Genomic DNA, 21,198 nt, shown 5'->3' on the forward strand with positions numbered 1-21,198 from the left:
GTTTGTAACTGGAGCTGTGACGACCTTTGTAACTGGAGCTGTGACGACCTTGCAAGAATACTAGGCCAGAATTTTTAATTGAAAAGTGCCTTGGTATTAACAATAACATGGAGATGGAAACAAATTTGTCTATCTTTCTTTCTAAAATAAATGGTCACTATAGTTTCAAACTAGGCTTAGTCCACCACATTAGTAATTACGAATCGAAACCTAAATTAAAATTGTTGGTATTCTTTGGCCGTTGTTTGATTAATTACATCTTCATGCCATGTTTTTTTTTCTCTAATGATTTGGCGATACGCTCCTATATTAATTAGGCCTACTAGCAGAGGGTTCGATGAGTTTTGAAAAGTTATGGAAATGTGGTCTAACATATAGCAATTCAGTTTTTTAAGGCCCTTCTTCCTTGTCCGAGCCTTTGGAAATATTAAAAAGTTATATTAATATAATATATTCTGTGTTTTCATGTTTTGGGAAATTGTATATCATTTCAGATGTTTCGCGCTGCGCTTTTATTTGTTTCGCGCTTCGTCTTGTTCGAGCTTCCTCCGTACATACCGATAATTAATATGATTTTTCATTTCATTTTTTGTACATTATTAAAAAATAGCATACAGAACCCCATACAGAACATACCCTTCTCTGAGAAAACACTTGTGGGCGATTCCCCGAATACGACATGATGGAATAGCTTTGGAGACTTTGACTTTGGAGTAGGCCTAAATCGAAACGTCAAGCAACTCAACAGTTCTTTTCAGAACTAATATAGGCCTACGTGGTGTACCGCAAATTTATATCAACAAATATGTAACTTGTTTAGCACGTTTAAAATGGATAGCAAAACATATTTTAAAAAAAAACCCTGAATTATTTCAAACAGACAGCACATTAGTTCAAACGGATAGCACAATAGATAGCTCAATCAAATGGATATAACTATGATATAACTGTACTGTGCATTCTATACGGATTATCGGGTAGCACATTCTTTCAAATGGATAGCACATTCTTTCAAATGGATAGCACATTATTTCAAATGGATAGCACATTAGGTAGCACAATCAAATGGATATAGTACTGTACATTATTCTATGATTATCGGGTAGCACATTCTTTCAAATGGATAGCACATTAGGCCTATTTCAAATGGATAGCACATTCTTTCAAATGGATAGCACATTATTTCAAATGGATAGCACATTATTTCAAATGGATAGCACATTGGGTAGCACAATCAAATAGATATAGTACTGTACATTATTATATAAGGATTATCGGGTAGCACATTCTTTCAAATGGATAGCACATTAGGTAGCACAGTCAAATGGATATAGTACTGTACATTATTCTATAAGGATTATCGGGTAGCACATTCTTTCAAATGGATAGCACATTCTTTCAAATGGATAGCACATTAGGTAGCACAATCAAATGGATATAGTACTGTACATTATTCTATACGGATTATCGGGTAGCACATTCTTTCAAATGGATAGCACATTCTTTCAAATGGATAGCACATTGGGTAGCACAATCAAATGGATATAGTACTGTACTGTACATTATTCTATACGGATTATCGGGTAGCACATTCTTTCAAATGGATAGCACATTCTTTCAAATGGATAGCACATTATTTCAAATGGATAGCACATTAGGTAGCACAATCAAATGGATATATGTAATTGTACTGTACATTATTCTATACGGATTATCGGGTAGCACATTCTTTCAAATAGCACATTATTTCAAATGGATAGCACATTATTTCAAATGGATAGCACATTGGGTAGCACAATCAAATGGATATAGTACTGTACATTATTCTATAAGGATTATCGGGTAGCACATTATTTCAAATGGATAGCACATTAGGTAGCACAATCAAATGGATATAATTGTACTGTACATTATTCTATAGCCTACGGATTATCGGGTAGCACATTCTTTCAAATGGATAGCACATTAGGTAGCACAGTCAAATGGATATAGTACTGTACATTATTCTATAAGGATTATCGGGTAGCACATTCTTTCAAATGGATAGCACATTAGGCCTATTTCAAATGGATAGCACATTCTTTCAAATGGATAGCACATTCTTTCAAATGGATAGCACATTAGGTAGCACAATCAAATGGATATAGTACTGTACATTATTCTATACGGATTATCGGGTAGCACATTCTTTCAAATGGAGCACATTCTTTCAAATGGATAGCACATTGGGTAGCACAATCAAATGGATATAGTACTGTACTGTACATTATTCTATACGGATTATCGGGTAGCACATTATTTCAAATGGATAGCACATTCTTTCAAATGGATAGCACATTATTTCAAATGGATAGCACATTAGGTAGCACAATCAAATGGATATATGTAATTGTACTGTACATTATTCTATACGGATTATCGGGTAGCACATTCTTTCAAATGGATAGCAAATTATTTCAAATGGATAGCATGGATTTTGGGTAGCACAATCAAATTGAGCACATTGGGTAACACATTGCATCAAATGGGAGCCTACTGTACAGTTATTCTATTGAATTGAAATATATATTTATAATGGGTAACCTCTTCAGTCAAAGACTGGTCTCCCAGAGGGCCCAGTTAGTGATCAGTGGCTGTGATAATACACCGGGGTAACCCCCCACTCGTCTCGAAAGATGTACTAGGTTCTTTAAAGTACACATGAGCTAGATGTGTATTCTATTATCGGGTGTAGCACATTAAAATTGAGAGGATAAGATGGACATCATAATTTATTATTAAGGGGCAAAACAGCAAATCCTTACTGAGGGGACACTCCTATAAAGCGGACATTAAGGGGACGAAAACATTTAAGCTCAGTGCCAATGTTCACTCAATATATTTTCCATCGCAAAATAACAAAAAAAGACGAAATATTTATATCCATTTATCGTTATTAAATAAAAATGGATATCATGATAATTATGATACTTTGTTTGTCTTGAAAGTTTTCATTGGTGAAACGTTGCCTGCTACATTTTGAATTTCCGAGTCCAGATCAGTATTGGTATTCCGTGATCTATTCTAACTAATGAAACAATTTTTAGAAAATGATATATCTGATAGATATCATCTAAGTGATGTTTTACATATAAGTTATAACGTTTAACTTTTCATTCTCCATACATTCAATTCTTTTAATATAGTTCTTGTATAACACCATATCAAGTAGTAGTAGAAATTATTGTAGGGTTTTCTTATTATTCAGTCAATTCAGTGTTTCTATACAGAAAAGAGTAGTCAGTGGCCTTAACATCAATTAATTGTATAATTTGCACCCAAGGTCGAATAGCAAGAAACTCAGGTCCAGTTACATTGGTGTTCATTGGTCAATAGGAAATGAACAGCACACTTATGGGTGGTGACAAAGTTTAGTTATTGATAAGTTGTCCTTGGGAAAAACACATTAGTTGGGTTGACCATGGGCTGACAGAGTTAACGACTTCGTAACGCTATCCGGGGCTCCTGCGCCTAATGGTAAGGGTATACGATCAACAAATACAACTAGGGAAGCGTAGGCCTAAAAGTAAGGGTAAAATATAAAAATCCAACCAGGGAATTAAGGCGTAGTAGGCCTAAGTAAGGGTATACTATAAACAAATAAACCAGGGAATTGAAGAGTTAGGCCTAACGTAAGAGTATACCATCAACAAACACAACCAGGTATAAGAAGGCCTAAAGTAAGGGTAAACATAAACAAATCCAACCTTGGAAGAGTAGGCCTAAAGTAAGTGTAAACCATAAATAAATCCAACCAGGAATTGAAGAGTTAGGCCTAAAGTATTAAATGGTAAACCATAAACAAATACAACCAGGGAAGAGTAAATACTTCCTGTTCAAACTAAGCAGAAGCTCATTTTTTTAAATATAATAAACTGGCATACATTTCGAACAAAACAGATGACAATATTTCCGGATGTTATTTTTTTGGGTTAAAAGAAAGGAGAGGAAATTACTATACGATATGCGGAAATTAAAATGTTAATTTCAAAGGTTAAAACTAAATGGAATTAAAACAGCAATATAGACCTATTCTGTGCAGTTATAACATTTCTTCATTAAAGCGTGGTTTCATCCACTAGAGACGCAACGTAACGCAACGCTACGACGTATTGCGCAATCACAAGTGGGAACCGACGTCGCATCGTGCTGAAAAGGTTTGATTTCACGCAGTCGGGGGCAAACACAATTATCGGAAGGGCATTTTCTTTCATTGCGTAGATTGAGTTACGTTGCGTCGCTTGTGTGAACCAAGCTTAAGCCACGATCAAACAACTACTATACGACCAAAATTGTTAGTTTCACGTCCCTTCCCTCATCATAATTTGGAGCTGCATAATCTTTGTTCAATGTTTATAGCTGTTCACAAAAGAAAAAAATTAAAAGAATCATTACATTATTTCCATCGAAATTCTATGATATGGCGTTAGGACGCCGACTGGAAATTTTAAATTATCGTTCTCATGTTTGTGTTTACATCACAGTAGTATAGCTAATTATATAAAAGAATGACCTATTAAAGAAGCGTTTCCTCATTTTATTCTAAATTCTAAGTTCTAAACGGTTTTTACTGACAAAGGCCTGCAGTACCACCACCACAACCACCACCCCCACCAAAAAACATTCTGTGGATACATTATTGGGTATTGATGCGTGGCGTGAATGAATAAAACATCATCGCATACATGAAATACATTTTTATCACAATGACACGTATTAATAACCTTGGATAGATTTAGATAGATAACATAACGCTAGGATAAACCTATGTGTCGCAATGGAACATTCTTTCTTATAAGTTAAACGGTGATTCGCCTTAACATTGGAAATGTAATACACATTTTGACACACATAGCGTGTCATACGAATATACCGAACAAAATATAATTATTATAAGCAAAGCCAACAAACTGGAGACTTTGGGAAACTCAATTCAAACGAAATGCTGATGCTTGATCTAACTCAACAGTTACGCATTATTAGGCCTATTATTATTTGGTTACCAGGTGTAATGTTCTCACGACATTTGCACGAAATAATGTCATTTTTTTCTCATTAAAATGTAATTAAAACTCAGTTTTTGTCATCACACATTAATAAGAAAACCATTTTATAATTAAAAAAAGGACGATATGTAAAAAGAATATTGATTGATAGATAGGAAAACCATTTTATAATAAAAAAAAAAAGAAATAAAGAAGGACGACGTAAAAAAAAATATTGATTGACAGACTGCAAATTAGTTGTACATTTGTGACTGTACGCACTTTTATTGAATTAAAAAAAGTTTTACTTTTAATTGGATGAAAAGTATAATTTAGAGAGTATGAAACTACCATATAAATTATAATGTATTTTAAAAAAATGATTAAAACTAATGTGGTCATTTTTGTTTTGTTTAAAGCACAATTATTAATTAAAAATAGAAGTTTGACAAATTTAGGTGATTAAAAACGTTTTCACTAAAAACTTACTTGATTACATTTTAATGTTGGAAACTAACATTTGGGTAGTATATTTTGGATAATATAAAAGAGATGTTAAATGCTCAAAACATAGAACAGATATGTCACGAATTACTGATGTTACTCTCCTTTTTTTAAGATACCTGTTTTGAAAAAAAATTAAACGGTTGTGGAATAGACCAACTTGTTGTTGAATAGACGAAAATGGTTGTTAAATATACCAAAATGGTTGTTGAATAGACAAAAATGGTTGTTGAATTGACCATTTTAACTTTAGTTATTCACTTTGACAGAAGTCAACGGCCTACCGTATCCATCCATGTTTGATATACAACTTTAAGGATAATGCAAAGAAATAAATCTTGACTATTGCATTGTAAATAGTCAACTAATTTACTCTACTTTATAAAATCATGCTGAATTGGTTTATAAAATCAATTCTTGTAATACGCTCTGAATTTTAAATAATGTTAGTGAAAGTTAGAAACATTAAGCTATGCCCGTCGACCTGGTTTTGTAGAACGTATAGAAAACTGTATTCGCAACGTGACTCTGCTTATAACGGGTAAAACTGCGCAGTAACCTGTGTAAAGCTTGGTTCCCACTAGAACGTAACGCAAGGACGTAAACGTAACGCAAGCGTTTTAACCAATGACAAGTTATAGGCAGTTAGCAATCACAAGCGAATAAGCCATCGCTTGTGATTGGTCAATTCACTTGCGTTGCGTTACGTCCTTGTGTTGCGTCGCCAGTGGGAACCACGCATTACTCAACCAAACATTATTCCATCATGCCTTTTATTTGCCTCTTTTGGGAGGAGGTTTTGCTACTAGTAGAATGCTGTCCATTTGGTGTGCACATGACAGGTGCTCATTAGATGAATACTACATTTTAACCTGTAATTGTTGAGATCTCTTATAACGGAGAAGGTTGCGTTACTAGTGTGTAGTAGAACTTTCATCAACAGCGGAGATTTATCTTGTTTATATGCTTTTAAGATTATCCGAGAGTTTGTTCCATAAAATAATTAGGGCCGCCATGAACAACAGAACGACGCCTTACATAATGAAAACTATGTTTTTGGTACATAATGGATAGCGTCTATAGGCACAACCGTCTAAAAACCGTAGCAGAGTTTGTAACAAAAGTTTGCTGGAGTAAACAATGCTTAGCCCTTTATCCTCACGCACAAAAGCTGACGCATCTTGACAGCATGGATTCTTGCAGAATCAAACTCATAAAAGAATCATATTCGAATTCATCAAGCATTCCGAGGTGTGTGTAAACGTACGCCAACTGGACATTTAAATAATGGCAACGTTGCAATAACCTACTATGCCTATGCCTAACTAATACTATGGTAAAGTCCTCATAAAAATTCAAATCCCAGACGTGAAAGTAACACTTTTTTTATTTGGTTTCAGGAGCGTACTAATGAAATTTGTCATTAAAATAATCAAATTATCTCTAATAAATTGACAAGCTCTTATTTATAGCCTTATTCATTAATAACAAAAAACGCAAATGAAAAAACCTACTAAGAATAAAAATCTATCAAAACTATGAATAACTGACACGTTATGTAGGTCTATTACTTGTCTACTTAAACACAGATATAAGTTCTCACAAACGCTAGTTATTTGTACTTATTTAAACAGATTTTTAAAAAAAGGCATGGAAAGACAGGCATGGTCTAAACACAGTTGGTCAACCCAATACATACAGCATCATCAAGGGAATTGACCAATAGACCAGACATTGACAAAATGGAATTAATTAAAACAATTTAAGTAGTTACTATTAAGAGAACTTTGATAAAGCGTGGTTCCCACTAGCGGCGCAACGAAACGCAGAGCGACATGTCGACGCAAAGTTCTGTATTGCCTAATCACAAGGTTTGATTTCACGAAGGCGGGGGCAAACTCAATTATCGGAAGGGCATTTTCTTAAAGCTTGGTTTCCACTTGGACGCAACGCAAGGACGTAAACGCAACGCAAGCGTTTTAACCAACGACAAGCGAAGTTATAGACAGTTAGTAATCACAAGCGAATAAGCCATCGCTTGTGATTGGTCAATTCACTTGCGTTGCGTTACGTCCTTGTGTTACGTCGCTAGTGGGAACCACGCTTTACGTTGCGTAGGCTGCGTTAACGTTGCGTCGCTTGTGGGAACCAAGCTTAAGAGAGCTTTGATAAGGTACTTGACACTGGCACTGATAACAATATCAGTAGAATACGGTGCTCCTTCCACTTTACAATTAACTATGATTGAAATTCTATTTTATATGGAACAGCTGACAAATATTAATAACATGAACATTTGGCCTTGAACTGTTTTTATTATGTTTACATATTTTTTTATTACGGAATTTTTAATTAAATATTCCAATATGCTATATTACAAAGTTTATGAATAATAAAGGAAACATATGCCACGGTATGAGATGAGAGACGAGAGTGTGTTGAAATACAAACTAGCCTATAGAAATGTATTTTCTGTGCGAAATCTTTTTGTGAAGTTGCAATTGATTCGTACGGATCGTACTATTAAAGCGTAGTTCCCACTAGCGACGCAACGTAACGCAATCTACGCAACGTAAGCAAATGCCCTTCCAATCATCGCAAGTTTGATTTCACGCAGGCGGGGGCAAACACAATAGAAGGGAATGTTCTTACGTTGCGTAGGTTACGTCACATTGCGTCGCTAGTGGGAAACAAGCTTTATAAAGTAAATGCATGTGATACATCTGTTTGTCACAATTTTATCATAAACAATATTTTAAAGGTTAATATTTATAAGATCAGGGTAAAACAGTACAGCCACTTTGGATACAAACCGGCGTTCATTTGGTGTGAATTGCAATTTTGTTACAGCAAGCATGCGTGTAGTTATATACTGTTTATTTAAAGATAAAACATTTGTTTTAATTTTCAATGATGCCAAACGAAAATTGTTTAGATACATAAATTAGTAATTCTAGGTCAACAAAATTAACATATATTTGCATATCAAAATCCACTTCGACTTACTTTCACCAATGGCGTAAATAGCAATCTCATACTAACTTATTGACTACCCTCAATCTGGTTATTCTATCCTGACATTGTAACTAAACTATCACTAGTGGCGGAAATGGCGTCCCATACTAGCACTATAGATAGACACATTTTGAAAAAGTGATTACCTGGTTATATTTCAATTAATTAAATATAAAACTAATTTGTATTCTTCTTCTCATTTAGTCTTTGATGATGACTATCATACTATTGTAACTTATAATACCGCCAGGAAATATTCAAACTAGGTCAACAGGATTAGCATATTTTGCATAATATTAAATCTAACTGGACTTTCACTAACATCAATACTTACTCTTGATCTGGCTCTGTATATCTTGAGAAAGTGATTACCTATCTTAGTTTTCTGATACCACCAGGACATAACCAAACTAACATGATTAACATAAATAAACATACTATTAAATCTACCTGGACTTACGTTCACTAGTTTGGTGAGTGGAATCAATCTGGCCATTTATTGCATTTCTAGAAAGTGATTACCTTGCAATTATCTTAATTATCAAATAAATCTACGGTAATTTGCCTTTAGTTTCTGTTGACTATTGCACATACTATAATACCACCAGGACATAACCAAACTAGTTTGTTATGATTAACATAGATTGTTATAATATAAAATCCACCTGTACTTTCACTAAAGGCGGGAATGGCATCTCATACCAACTTTGGTTGGTATGAGATGCCATTCCCGCCTTTACCAGATTTAGGGTAATTATTAAAATAATTACCCTAAATCTGTTTATTTATTCTATTCTGAGAAACTATTTCTATATAATATCTTCATCTTAATTATTTAGAATTTAATTATAATGTTTCTTATTTCAGCTTTAAAATGTAATAAATTTCTACTAATATTCAAATATAATACACTTTTTAAATATTTCTATGACCTTTCAAAATCTTTAGTTTCACTTTTATTTATACGATAAATCACTGCAAAATAATTTTAGTTTTATACTATACAATACAATATTTCTACATAGTGTCGCTTTTAGAAGTAATATAGGGTCATATTTATGTGGGAAAATGTCCTTAAGATCAATTTTACACGTAGTATGCACGACATTTATAACGTCTTATGATTACTATTAATGTAACGTAAAACTTGGTTCTCACACAAGTGAGTTGACCAATCACAAGCGACAGTTTAAATGAGTTGACCAATCACAAACGACAGTTCATGTGAGTTGAGTAATCACAAGCTCGGATGATCTATTTTTCGAAAATATTTTTGTCTTCTGCAGATCCATCGCAAATAATTTAACTAGTGCAACATCTGATATATTAGACGATTTATTGGAAAATCACGACGCTCGACTTAGGCCTTATATAAAAGGTAAGTATTGTAAAAAGTAAAATACTGAACCACGTCGGTCAACTCGGACAATGTAAGTTCGTATGCTCGGACAATACGACCTTACTGGAATCTAATTCGTTTTTAAAGATTTAAATTGGAAATTGTTATTTATTTATACTGAGTAACCTCCCAGAGAGCCCAGTGCCTGTGATGTACTAGTACACCGGGGTACCCCCTACTCGTCTCGAACGATGTACTAGGTTCTTTAAAGTACACATTGAGTTAGATGTGTACACTGAACCTACAGTTTATAGTCCTTATCAAAGAAGACTTGTTCTAACACCAGATTAATTAATTTGGTTGTCCTGAATTCATCATCATATGTTTCTCCTTTATTCCTTGTCATTTGACTGTTGTTATGTATGATATGTGTATGATGTATGGATTCGAAATAAAAACAAACAAACACACTTTTTACAATTTAAAATATAATAATATGAAAACTTGTTCTAACACCAGATTAATTAATTTGGTTGTCCTGAATTCATCATCATATGTTTCTCCTTTATTCCTTGTCATTTGACTGTTGTTATGTATGATATGTGTATGATGTATGTATTCGAAATAAAAACAAACAAACACACTTTTTACAATTTAAAATATAATAATATGAAAACTTGTTCTAACACCAGATTAATTAATTTGGTTGTCCTGATTCATCATCATATGTTTCTCCTTTATTCCTTGTTATTTGACTGTTGTTATGTATGATATGTGTATGATGTATGGATTCGAAATAAAAACAAACAAACACACTTTTTACAATTTAAAATATAATAATATGAAGACGCTTAAGGAATTTGCAGAAGAGAGAAAACTGATTACAGCTTCTAGAACGAGTTCGTTATCAATTTCGCCTTATAGACAGTGAATAAGATTTAATTATGATATTATAGTTTACCACGGCGACGTGGAGTACAATTGATCCCTTGTGAGCGTAACACAATATCTCCATCAAATGAAGCGGTTTTATTAATGAAATAGTACAATATTTTCTATTAAATATATTCTTATCATTGTAAGTGTGGAGAGAAGACCTACGTCATTAATACATTGATATGATGGTTATTTTCTCAGACACCCACAGAGATAACATGCAGTTTATAATGATATCAGAATGTTGCCGCGCGCTTACATAGATGTGTTATTATATAAGAATGTAACGCGCACGTACATATAAAGCTTGGTTCCCACTAGCGACGCAACGCAAGGACGTAACGCAACGTAAGTGATTTGACCAATCATTTCATGGATTATTCAAAAAGTGGCTTGTTATTGGTCAACTCGCATGCGTTGCGCGTACGTCCTTGCGTTGCGTCTCTAGTGCGAAGTGAATATCACGGTACATCATGATATCAATCACAGGCCCCTTACTATGGAACTCCCTTAACAAGTCTTTATTTGATCATAGTTTCATCACATTTAAATCAAAATACAACAAATACCTAACATCAAAATACAAACCAACTTAATATTTCACCCAAATTTGACCTATTTCAAACACCTCTTTTACCCTTATTTATTTGTTTGTCTTGTCTTCGTCCATACTTAGTCTCTTGCGTTGTGTATGTACCGTCTGTTACCCTGTTTGTCTCTGTCTATGAACATTTGATCCGAATTTTTTATAAAAACTTTTTTCCTGGTGGAACCTGTCTTAAAGCTCTCTGAGCTTATTATACGAGTTTCTCCAGATACAAGGCATTAACTATTAGTTTGATTCATATTTTGTTAACATATTTTGAATTTTGCTTTGTGTAAATAAATAAATGAATGAATGAATGAATATTTCCACGCACACGGTAACATTTTATTATTATTGTATTAATAAAAATAATAAATGATTTGCACGCACGTGATGTTTGTATTTATTAATAGAATTCTTATTGAAAATAATAATACGGTAATTAAATTAATTTCTTTCAGGACCACCGATTACTGTAACACTCAGTGCGCATGTCGAGAGTTTAAGCTCAATAAAAGAATCGACAATGGTAAGCTTAAAAAACAATTATGTTTCATATTAAATCAAATGGTTGAGCAATAAAATATTTAGAAAATTAGTTTTTAATGTATGTATCTAATAACATAAATCATTCATTATGGCTAACGGCGTTAGAATGAGATTATTTCTATTCCGATTATAATCCGTTTATGAATGTTTAATAAATTAATATTTAAGTACCCATCGTTAAAATCACATGAATGATTTACAATTCATTTAATCTGGGCATTTTACTTTCATACATAATTCATTTTTATAATTTCTTTAATAATATTGAAAATTACATTTTTCGGAATGAATCAAATTATAGTAAATGTTAACGGGATTCTTCTTGTTATAAATAATTTGGTGAATTATATCGTTCAATATTTACCCTAATTTCAATATGTATAATAATACATAGGCTTTAAACGTGTAGTATTCGTGTGAAAACCGCGTGTATTATTCGTGTGATATGCGATGACCAGCAATGTGTATATACTTAATTGTTTTGGGAACACTCCGTATTAACATTTTGGTTATGCGTATTCTATAAAAGCAATTAACTACAGTTCTCACGACGCGCCCCTCAACTATACGTAGCCGTCGATTCGAAAAGTCGTACTGGGCACGCTCAGAAACATAACATTATGGGTATGTACCATAGAGGTAATAACCGTGACACATGGTTAAAAAAGGGACATATTAAAACCTTTATGATAGTGATACATAAACTTGTTCTTAACATCCCATCCTATGCACAACATTTTAGGAGACGACTAAATCGCCCAAACAGTTAGAGAAAACATAAGAATTAGCTTCAAATAAAAAATGTTTATTATTACTTGAAGGATTACGTAATAACAATGTTCTTTCGGCAAGAATGGCATGATCCTAGGCTGGAGTTTAACGATACAGATGAGATTACAATGAAGGGAGATGATGCGTCTAAGGTGTGGGTACCGGACGTTTTCTTTCCACGCGAGAAGAACTCTCGATTACACGATGCAACAATCTCGAATAGAGTCATTTGGATTAAGCCGACTGGACACGTTATGCTTAGTATGAGGTAGGCCTAAACGTTATTTATTCTCCTTCAATTACTATTCCACAACTTCGATTTTCGACTATCTATCTCCCAGAAACTATAGTTACGTCACGTTAATTCACGGGTACACTGGGATTTGCTTTCTCACAGATTCAGGCGACCAACCAAATATATGCGTGGACCTAGATCGTCGCTTTCTGTACCACTAAGTTGATTAACTCCTTGGTCAGAAAAGTTAGTATATGTTCTTTCAATGTGAAATGTGTTTTATTTAGAACATATTGTGTAAATATGTATTGTGCTACATTATGGTGCAACTATAATCAAGGTACCTTGCGATCTCTCCATGTATGCTACAATAATGGTTTAAGAATGTTGTTGCAAAGGCCTCGACATTGCAGTGCCAGCCTCATGTTTACGGAATGTAGAATTCCTTCTTTTTATGAATTGTTAAGAAAATCAATAGGCCTATATGGCCTGATGTGTAGATTTAATGCAAGCAAAAATATTTTAATCTCAACGATTATAAGCAACGTCTTAGTTAAGTGGAAGATGCTCTCCAGGTGGAATGTCATCCTGAGATGAGTAGTAGTAATTAGTCTTGTTTATTTTATTTCATTTATATGTAGGCCTAATTTTTTACTTTCTATGTACCAGAGTTTCCGAAATAAAAGATTGAATTGAATTGAATTATTATCATATCTTAAACCACCACCAATCAACGCATACTAATAGCACACAGATATGAATAAAAAAAAAGAATAATAAAAGACTAAAAAAAGTCTAAAAAAGGAGGAGAAAATAAACAAAAACATTAGGTCTATTATATGCCTACTGAGTCGCTCACGATCGGCATAGTGCTTCCGGGGGACAAACAGGGTTCATCCTGTTTTTTGTCCTTTTATACCTCACCTGGGGTGGTCACTATTAAAGTAGAGGAACATTTTCCCCGTCTCCCAACATGATAGTACCCCACCGGAGGTGCTGACCGGTCGTGGGCGACCAATGTTTTTTTTTTTTACATAATTTTTGTTTTATGTTGTATGTATGTATATGTAGATGTCTTTAAATAATAGTCACCAAACTGACAAGAACTCGCTTCTTTTTTGGTGTACTGTTGGGTGTTGTTGTAAATTGTAAATTGAATTTGTGAATTGTGAATAAATTGAAAAATTGTTTTAAATTTTCGGTGCAGGGGTAAAAAAGAAAAACATCTAAATATACTATACAAGTTTGACGAAAGTAATAACATTTTGCGTTGTATTAATATTCTGATAATGATGATGATGATGATGATTTTTTTCTGAATATAACTCATCCATTAATGCATATTGATGATTATTCCATACTTTTTTTCTCTTTTGTGGCGGAAACACCACTTTTATTCACATTCATATTATCTTTCATGTCATCACATAAAATCATATTATTCATCACATTTTTGTTAATTCCTAATGTCATTCAAATTTGTTAAACTTCTTCAGTAACATTTTTTAAAATTGGTATTCCGTTTTACCTTTCTTTTTCATTAATTTTTTTATATTTTTCTATAATACACTTACAGAAGAAGTTTAAAAAGTGAATACAAAGACGTTTGGGCTAAATAACCTTTTTGTTTCCAAACATCGTTGTAACATATTAATTTTCTTATACATGATCATTATCATCATGATTATATATATATATATATACATTCATTTTTTTTTCTCTCATTACATACTTATTTAGATTACTCAAACATGTACTTAGGCTGCATCCATAGAAACTATTCGCACGCAACTGACATTCAAAATAATTGTTGGCCTAATGAATCTTCATTTTGCAATAATTGGAATCGTATTATTGTTTTTGAAAGACCAACCGAGAGAACGAAATGATTTGCATTGGCATTACAAGGTTCCATAAATGTGTCCTTTGCTGAACTTATTGACTAGATTGATTTTTTCTCTCCAGAGAAGCTCTTTCAGAAACAAATACTGAGTTTACGACACCCCGCAGAGAATGTTGTATCACGCACTAATTTCGTCTAATTTCGTATTTTTCAAACCACTTATATTAGAAGAAACGATACTATTTACTGACCTTCAACTTCTATTTAAAAATATAGTTCTGTAGCACACATCGTCAAGATTGAAATTAAAAGAAGAAAATATAAAATATTATGTCGATAATATACTTTTCCTCCTTCCTAAAATGATAATAAAATTAAATAAAGTTGAGAACAACTTAATGTTGTATTTGTATTGCATTTGGTGTTGTATAAAATGTTTTTTTTTTAATTTAAACAATATAAGAAACAACTTTTGAAAAATAAGTTGAAAGTTATCTTTCAATCTGAGAATTTGAATTTAATTATGTTTCAGTTTTGTTTGTTTGTTAGTTTATTTTTATACTGGGTTACCTCTTCAGTCAAAGACTGGTCTCCCAGAGGGCCCAGTTGGCGATCAGTGGCTGTGGTGTACTAATACACCGGGGTAACCCTCTACTCGTCTCGAAAGATGTACTAAGTTCTAAGTGTTAATATTAACGCAACCCTCCTAATGAAAGTCGCTACCGCGGTAGAATTATTAGACATACAATATCATAAATTATACATCATGTTTATGGCAACACTCTTATCCTATTCACACTATATTAGGGTACAATGGTTAGAACATAGTTTTGATATAGATTGGGGCTTTAAAAGAAATCTACATCTTACTTAATCTTTCGTTGGTCAAACTGTGGAATCGTGCTAAATTGGAGCAATCCATTTTCTTTAGAAAAAAAAGTTGTTTACTCCAAAGTACCATCAGTAAATCGGCACTAATTGCTAATGTAAATTATAAAATATCATTATTATACATTTCTATATTTTAGCGACAACATTCCAATCCGTAGAGTTTAAGTTAATTCCATCTTTCTTTGTGAAACTACCGAAAGTGGTTCTCTTAAGGATGATCTACTAAAAAATACTCCAGGGATTAATAAGAATGATTTATTGGCGAAACATCAGATCTAAAAATAAGAAACAATAAAATTCAAGTTGTATCTATGTATATTCGGTTCCATCCGACATATAAATTCCGTCAATAAGATACTTTAACTTGAATTAAGCGGATCTGTACAATATTTGCCAAAATGGTTATTCGGTAAAAATTGTCAGCGAGAGGAGTGGTTCACTGAAATGTTATTATGTTGTTTTGGTTATAGATTGTAAACTAATGCTGTCAATGGAATTGACAATGTTGAATGGACTAATATTTGAACTTGATGGTTAATATGTATCAATCCAAAGGTTCTGAATAACTAACTTGGATTGTTGTCGCAACTGCATCACCATAACGAAAGTGATTCGATTCACTATTTGCAATCCTTGGCAATATGCCTTAAAATGAATACTAATATTTTTTCAGGTCGATTTGCTTTCGTAATAATTTAACATCTTTTCTGCCTTCTGGCAGTTTCAAAACGTTAACCTATAATTATTTATATCGCATTTTGTATAATATTCATGCTGGCATAGAGTTAGCTTTCAATCCTTTTTTGCAACCATCAAAATTACTATTTTTCATTTTTATCGAGTGCATTACTTTACGTAATGCGATACTTTTTTTATACTTATTTTGCAGTCAGACTTGCTCTATGTGTGTGTGAGAGACTGGGAATGAAACACAAATATAGATGATATAATGATTTGGATAAATAATTATTCTGAAAAGTCCTGTGAGCACGGATCACGGCAAAATAGAAAATATATATACCTATTGCCTTGGCCCACGGGGCGAGGGATAAGTGATTAAGTAGAAAATACTGGGATGCTACTCACTCTTTAATAGTAATTTGCATATCTTCTTGTTCAACCTGCCCATTCATCCAAGTTATTTAAATGTGGCTAATCTTTTTCTCCCATTGTCAGAGAATAGTGAACTCTAGTGAACAATATCAAAATTCCCCTTTTCCCTTATTGAACAAGAGTTCCTCCTATCTTCCAAAAAAATATGTCTAATATGTATTTTTCTTTGTGTCATTTATCATCGTAATATCCATCTCAAATTATCTATCTTTCTGATACTAATTTTATCTCCAAATATTTTTCTCTCTCTCTTTCTGCTCTATCATCAGAGAGCCCAAGTATCTAAAATGCGACACTTACGTTCATTACCGTTCATTATTTTACTACACTTTTCCGGTTTTCCTCATTGTCTAGTTTCCAAAATTGGAAAAGGCATCTACAATTGAATGCACAATGCCCGAGAATAAAGCCTTTTACCACGATAGAGAATTTAAACGTGACATAGTTTACTAATGCTTTAGTCACAAGAAAAAAAAGATATGTATACATGCATACGTGCTTATTTATTCAATCGTGCATAAGACGATATTTTTGTCTTGTTAGGTTTATATATATATCCCAACCCTTAACATTGTCAGAATCCGTTGTTAAGATCTCGTAAATATTCATTGATGTGATAGGAAGATTAACCTAGTAGCCTAATTAATCAATAAATAAAAAGTGAAGAAATGGTCAGGTTGAAACCTTATTAACTGTAATGATATTCAGCAACATTGTAATTTATTCAAAATCCCTGATTTTTTAAACATTTTGACAACAAATTAAATTATTTTGAAGGATTTCACTGACGTTAGCATGTGATATGGAGTTACAACACTTTCCCATGGACTGTCAAATATGTTCGTTGAATATAGAAAGTTGTAAGTACAATTACCATCTATTTTACACAGAGATCGAGTATTATATTTATCATTATTAATGAAAATAACGATGATGGTGTTGACGACGATAATAGATAATGATGATGATGATGACGATGACGATGACGATGACGATAACAACGATAATAAGAGAATGATGATAAAGATGGTGACGACGACGACGACGACGACGACGATGATGATGATGATGATGATGACAACGATAGTAAGAGAATGATAAAGATGGTGACGACGACGACGATGATGATGATGATGACGATGATGATGATGATGACAACGATAATAAGAGAAGATGATAAAGATGGTGACGACGAAGACGATGATGATGATGATGATGATGATAATGATGAAGATGGTGATGACGACGACGACAATAATGATGATGATGATGATGATGATGATGGTGGTGGTGATGCCAACAACGATGAAATGGAGGAATATAATTTATAAAGGTTGAAGGCATAGGTATAATAGGAATCTTTCGATTTACGATGATCGACAACCAAACTAGATCAGGTCAATCGACGTGTCGTCACCGGTCGTCGCCTGGACCTAGAAACTATCAACCCTGTGTCGAGGTGAGGAGCGCAGACACACATCCCGACATGCGCACAATGAACTAACATGACGTATTTTGGTAACCGGTCGTCGGAAAACGAAAGCTCCCCTATTTCATTTTAAATGATTTAGAGGTCATAGTAACATAAAGTTGAACAACAACGTTACAATCAATAAACCACGTAAATAAATACTATGTAAATAAGAAGTTTTGCAACGGTGCACTCCGCTCGACTTAATTATTTGTATCGTGTTTCTGTTTCTCTGTTAATGTTAACAATGTTGCAGATAACGTCCCTCCCTCTGGCCACAATCAATAACGTGTCTTTATATATGCATACAGCAGCACAGCTACATTAATATCACCTGTAAACAGCGACGATAAATATACAATAATAACTAACGGCGGTCAGTCTAGTATAACAACAATAATACGTCCCATCGATGGTAATTCATTTTAAAAATATCAATTTCATTATTCGTAATTCTAACTGCTGTTTTCAATTAAATTGATTATACGAGCACAATTTGTTAATGGTTACGATTGCAATTATTTTGCTGCAAAACGCAAATTTTAACAAAAAGCTTTGTCAGCCAATATCTATTTCAATTAATAAAGCACAATAAACACCGAGTGCAATAAAGATTTGATTTCATTTATTTCGTCAGAAAAGAACAAAAGCCTAACAAAATACAAAATAAAATGTCGAAATCCAAATGATTCTTGTTAACCAAGAAGCGAAATGAATCACTATCAAGTGAAAAATGTAAAATGGAAACATACATGTTATAATTGTTTATATTTATAATTTTTTTTAATTTTATGTCTTTAAGCAATGTGGCCAAGGATTACCAATAGTAAATTAATCACTGTCCTATCAGATAGGTGGTAATCCCCCTAATAAAGAGGCTATTTAACCACAGTTCATCGGGGTAACCCCTACTCTTCTCGAATAATGAATAGATGTGTACACTGGATCTACGGCTCATAGTCCTTATCTGTTAGACTTGTTCCACCACCAGAACTAGGCGAGAGTCGGGCTCGAACCCTTTGCCGATGTTGTTGGCTCTTTAGGTAGGCCTACGGTAAACGGCACCCCTGCCTTAACCGCTCGGCCATTTGCCTCGGGTCTGATTTCAAGTAAAATCATATAACTTTCGTTTAAACATAATTATTATTATATACTGCCTGTCTGTTATGTACGTTTAAGCCCATAATACAGATACTTACTTTACAACCTCGTCGCTGAGAGGTTCACTATATTTTAAGGGGTTGTTTATAGAGTTGATTTCCTTTCAAATTAAATCTATTTTGGTTATGTTTCCAAGGTAATCACAGTAACGTTAGCCTACTGTACCTATAATTGTTCAGTAACAAAAGAGGAAAAATCTGTAATACAATAACACATATTTATCACATGTGAGACAAGTATTATAGACCATGCATGATACAGACATCATATGTGACACATATGTGATAATTTATTATAGAAATTGCCTATATGATACTTGGAAAATGTGCACAATTATTCGTTCAAATCGATTTAAATTACAAATCTGACGTAGTTCCCATCAATTAAACTTTTATCTATTACTATTATTAGGCCTAAGCTATTCATTCTATTAAATGAATATACATTAATGCCAATTGTTATTCTACAAACATCTGCTCAGTGCGGCACTACAAAGTCTATACAAAATAATCGTCTAGGAGTAACTTGGATTTTTTTTAATTTCCGCAAATGTAATCACATTTCAGCTAAAGTACATCTTGATATAATCAATTCAAGACAGACGGTCAATAAACTATTTTGATGGTTCGGTTTTAAAGTTTGCGCTTAAAATATAACCTAAAGTTAGGGTTGTGTTTCAATTATCAGTAATATATTATTATGTATACAGTATCATAGGGACATTATGTGATACATTGTCACATATGTATCGCATGTGACGCCTGTGCCATAGGCCTATACCGTAACCTAGCATACATGCGCCACATGTGGTACATAATGAAACAGTGCATTACACAATTAGTCTAGGCCTAGGGAATACGGGATACGGACAGAGAATCGGGTGCTAAATGAACCTCGTTCATTCATTATTTTAATTAATAATTAGATGAAGCTTCGCAATAGTTATCTAGGCAGATGTCTTATCATGTGGGTTTTTAATTTCTATTTAGAGGGTCGAAATGAAATTAGGATATTAATCCCAATCTATATATTGCTCTTTGATCATCAATACCAAACCGCTTATAATTTGTGTTTTTGTATACTTAAACCGATAGCCCACCGTAAAAAACTCATTTTGTCAATTCATTAAAAATAATTACTTTATTTAAATACATGCTGCTAAATAAATGATTTCTTATTACCTTGTCATTAAAAACATCTGCAGTCGCAAGCTATTGAAATTGAAAATGCAACAATACATTTTCATAGTGAAGCCAATTCTATTTAATACATTTAGGCATATTTTGATATAGTATCACATGTGATGCCTACTGTAGGACCTAACCTTAATATGATACGTATGCCACATGAAACACTGTATTACAGCATTATTATAATGATACTTAGTATAATGCTATATGGGATACAGCAGAGATTTGGGTAAATATGTGGGCCTTATTTACTAAATCAGTATCTATGTGTTGAAGTATAGGCTTGGTTCCTACAAGTGCGCAATGCAAAGACGTAATCGCAACGCAAGTGCTTTAACCAATCACAGGTGATGGATTAGTCGAACTGTCATTTGTAAAAACGCTTGCGTTACGTCTATGTACTTTCGTTTCATTTTTTCCGTCAACATTTGCATTTCTTAAGTTCAGTCTACACCAACTTGATTTGAAAAAAAAAAATGTGATGTGCCCATAATGAACATGATGATGTTATACCACTACCTTAATAAGCATATCATTAGGCCTACTCTATTTGAGTACATCACACTTTTT

General features: G+C 33.3%; 1 protein-coding gene across 4 annotated transcripts in view; it reads left to right on the forward strand.

The window, feature by feature from the left end:
* The window catches only part of LOC140051211 (glycine receptor subunit alpha-2-like), a 51,952-nt gene that overhangs the window by 23,999 nt on the left and 6,755 nt on the right, over positions 1 to 21,198 (forward strand). For all 4 annotated transcript variants that reach the window (XM_072096539.1, XM_072096618.1, XM_072096382.1 and 1 more), the window contains exons 3-6: positions 9,830 to 9,921; positions 11,866 to 11,933; positions 12,775 to 12,992; positions 17,584 to 17,666. In XM_072096539.1, coding sequence (XP_071952640.1) covers positions 9,830 to 9,921; positions 11,866 to 11,933; positions 12,775 to 12,992; positions 17,584 to 17,666 — 461 coding nt within the window. The remainder of the gene's footprint in view (positions 1 to 9,829; positions 9,922 to 11,865; positions 11,934 to 12,774; positions 12,993 to 17,583; positions 17,667 to 21,198) is intronic.

Source organism: Antedon mediterranea, chromosome 1 (assembly GCF_964355755.1).
Source record: "Antedon mediterranea chromosome 1, ecAntMedi1.1, whole genome shotgun sequence".
Taxonomy (NCBI): Eukaryota; Metazoa; Echinodermata; class Crinoidea; order Comatulida; family Antedonidae; genus Antedon; species Antedon mediterranea.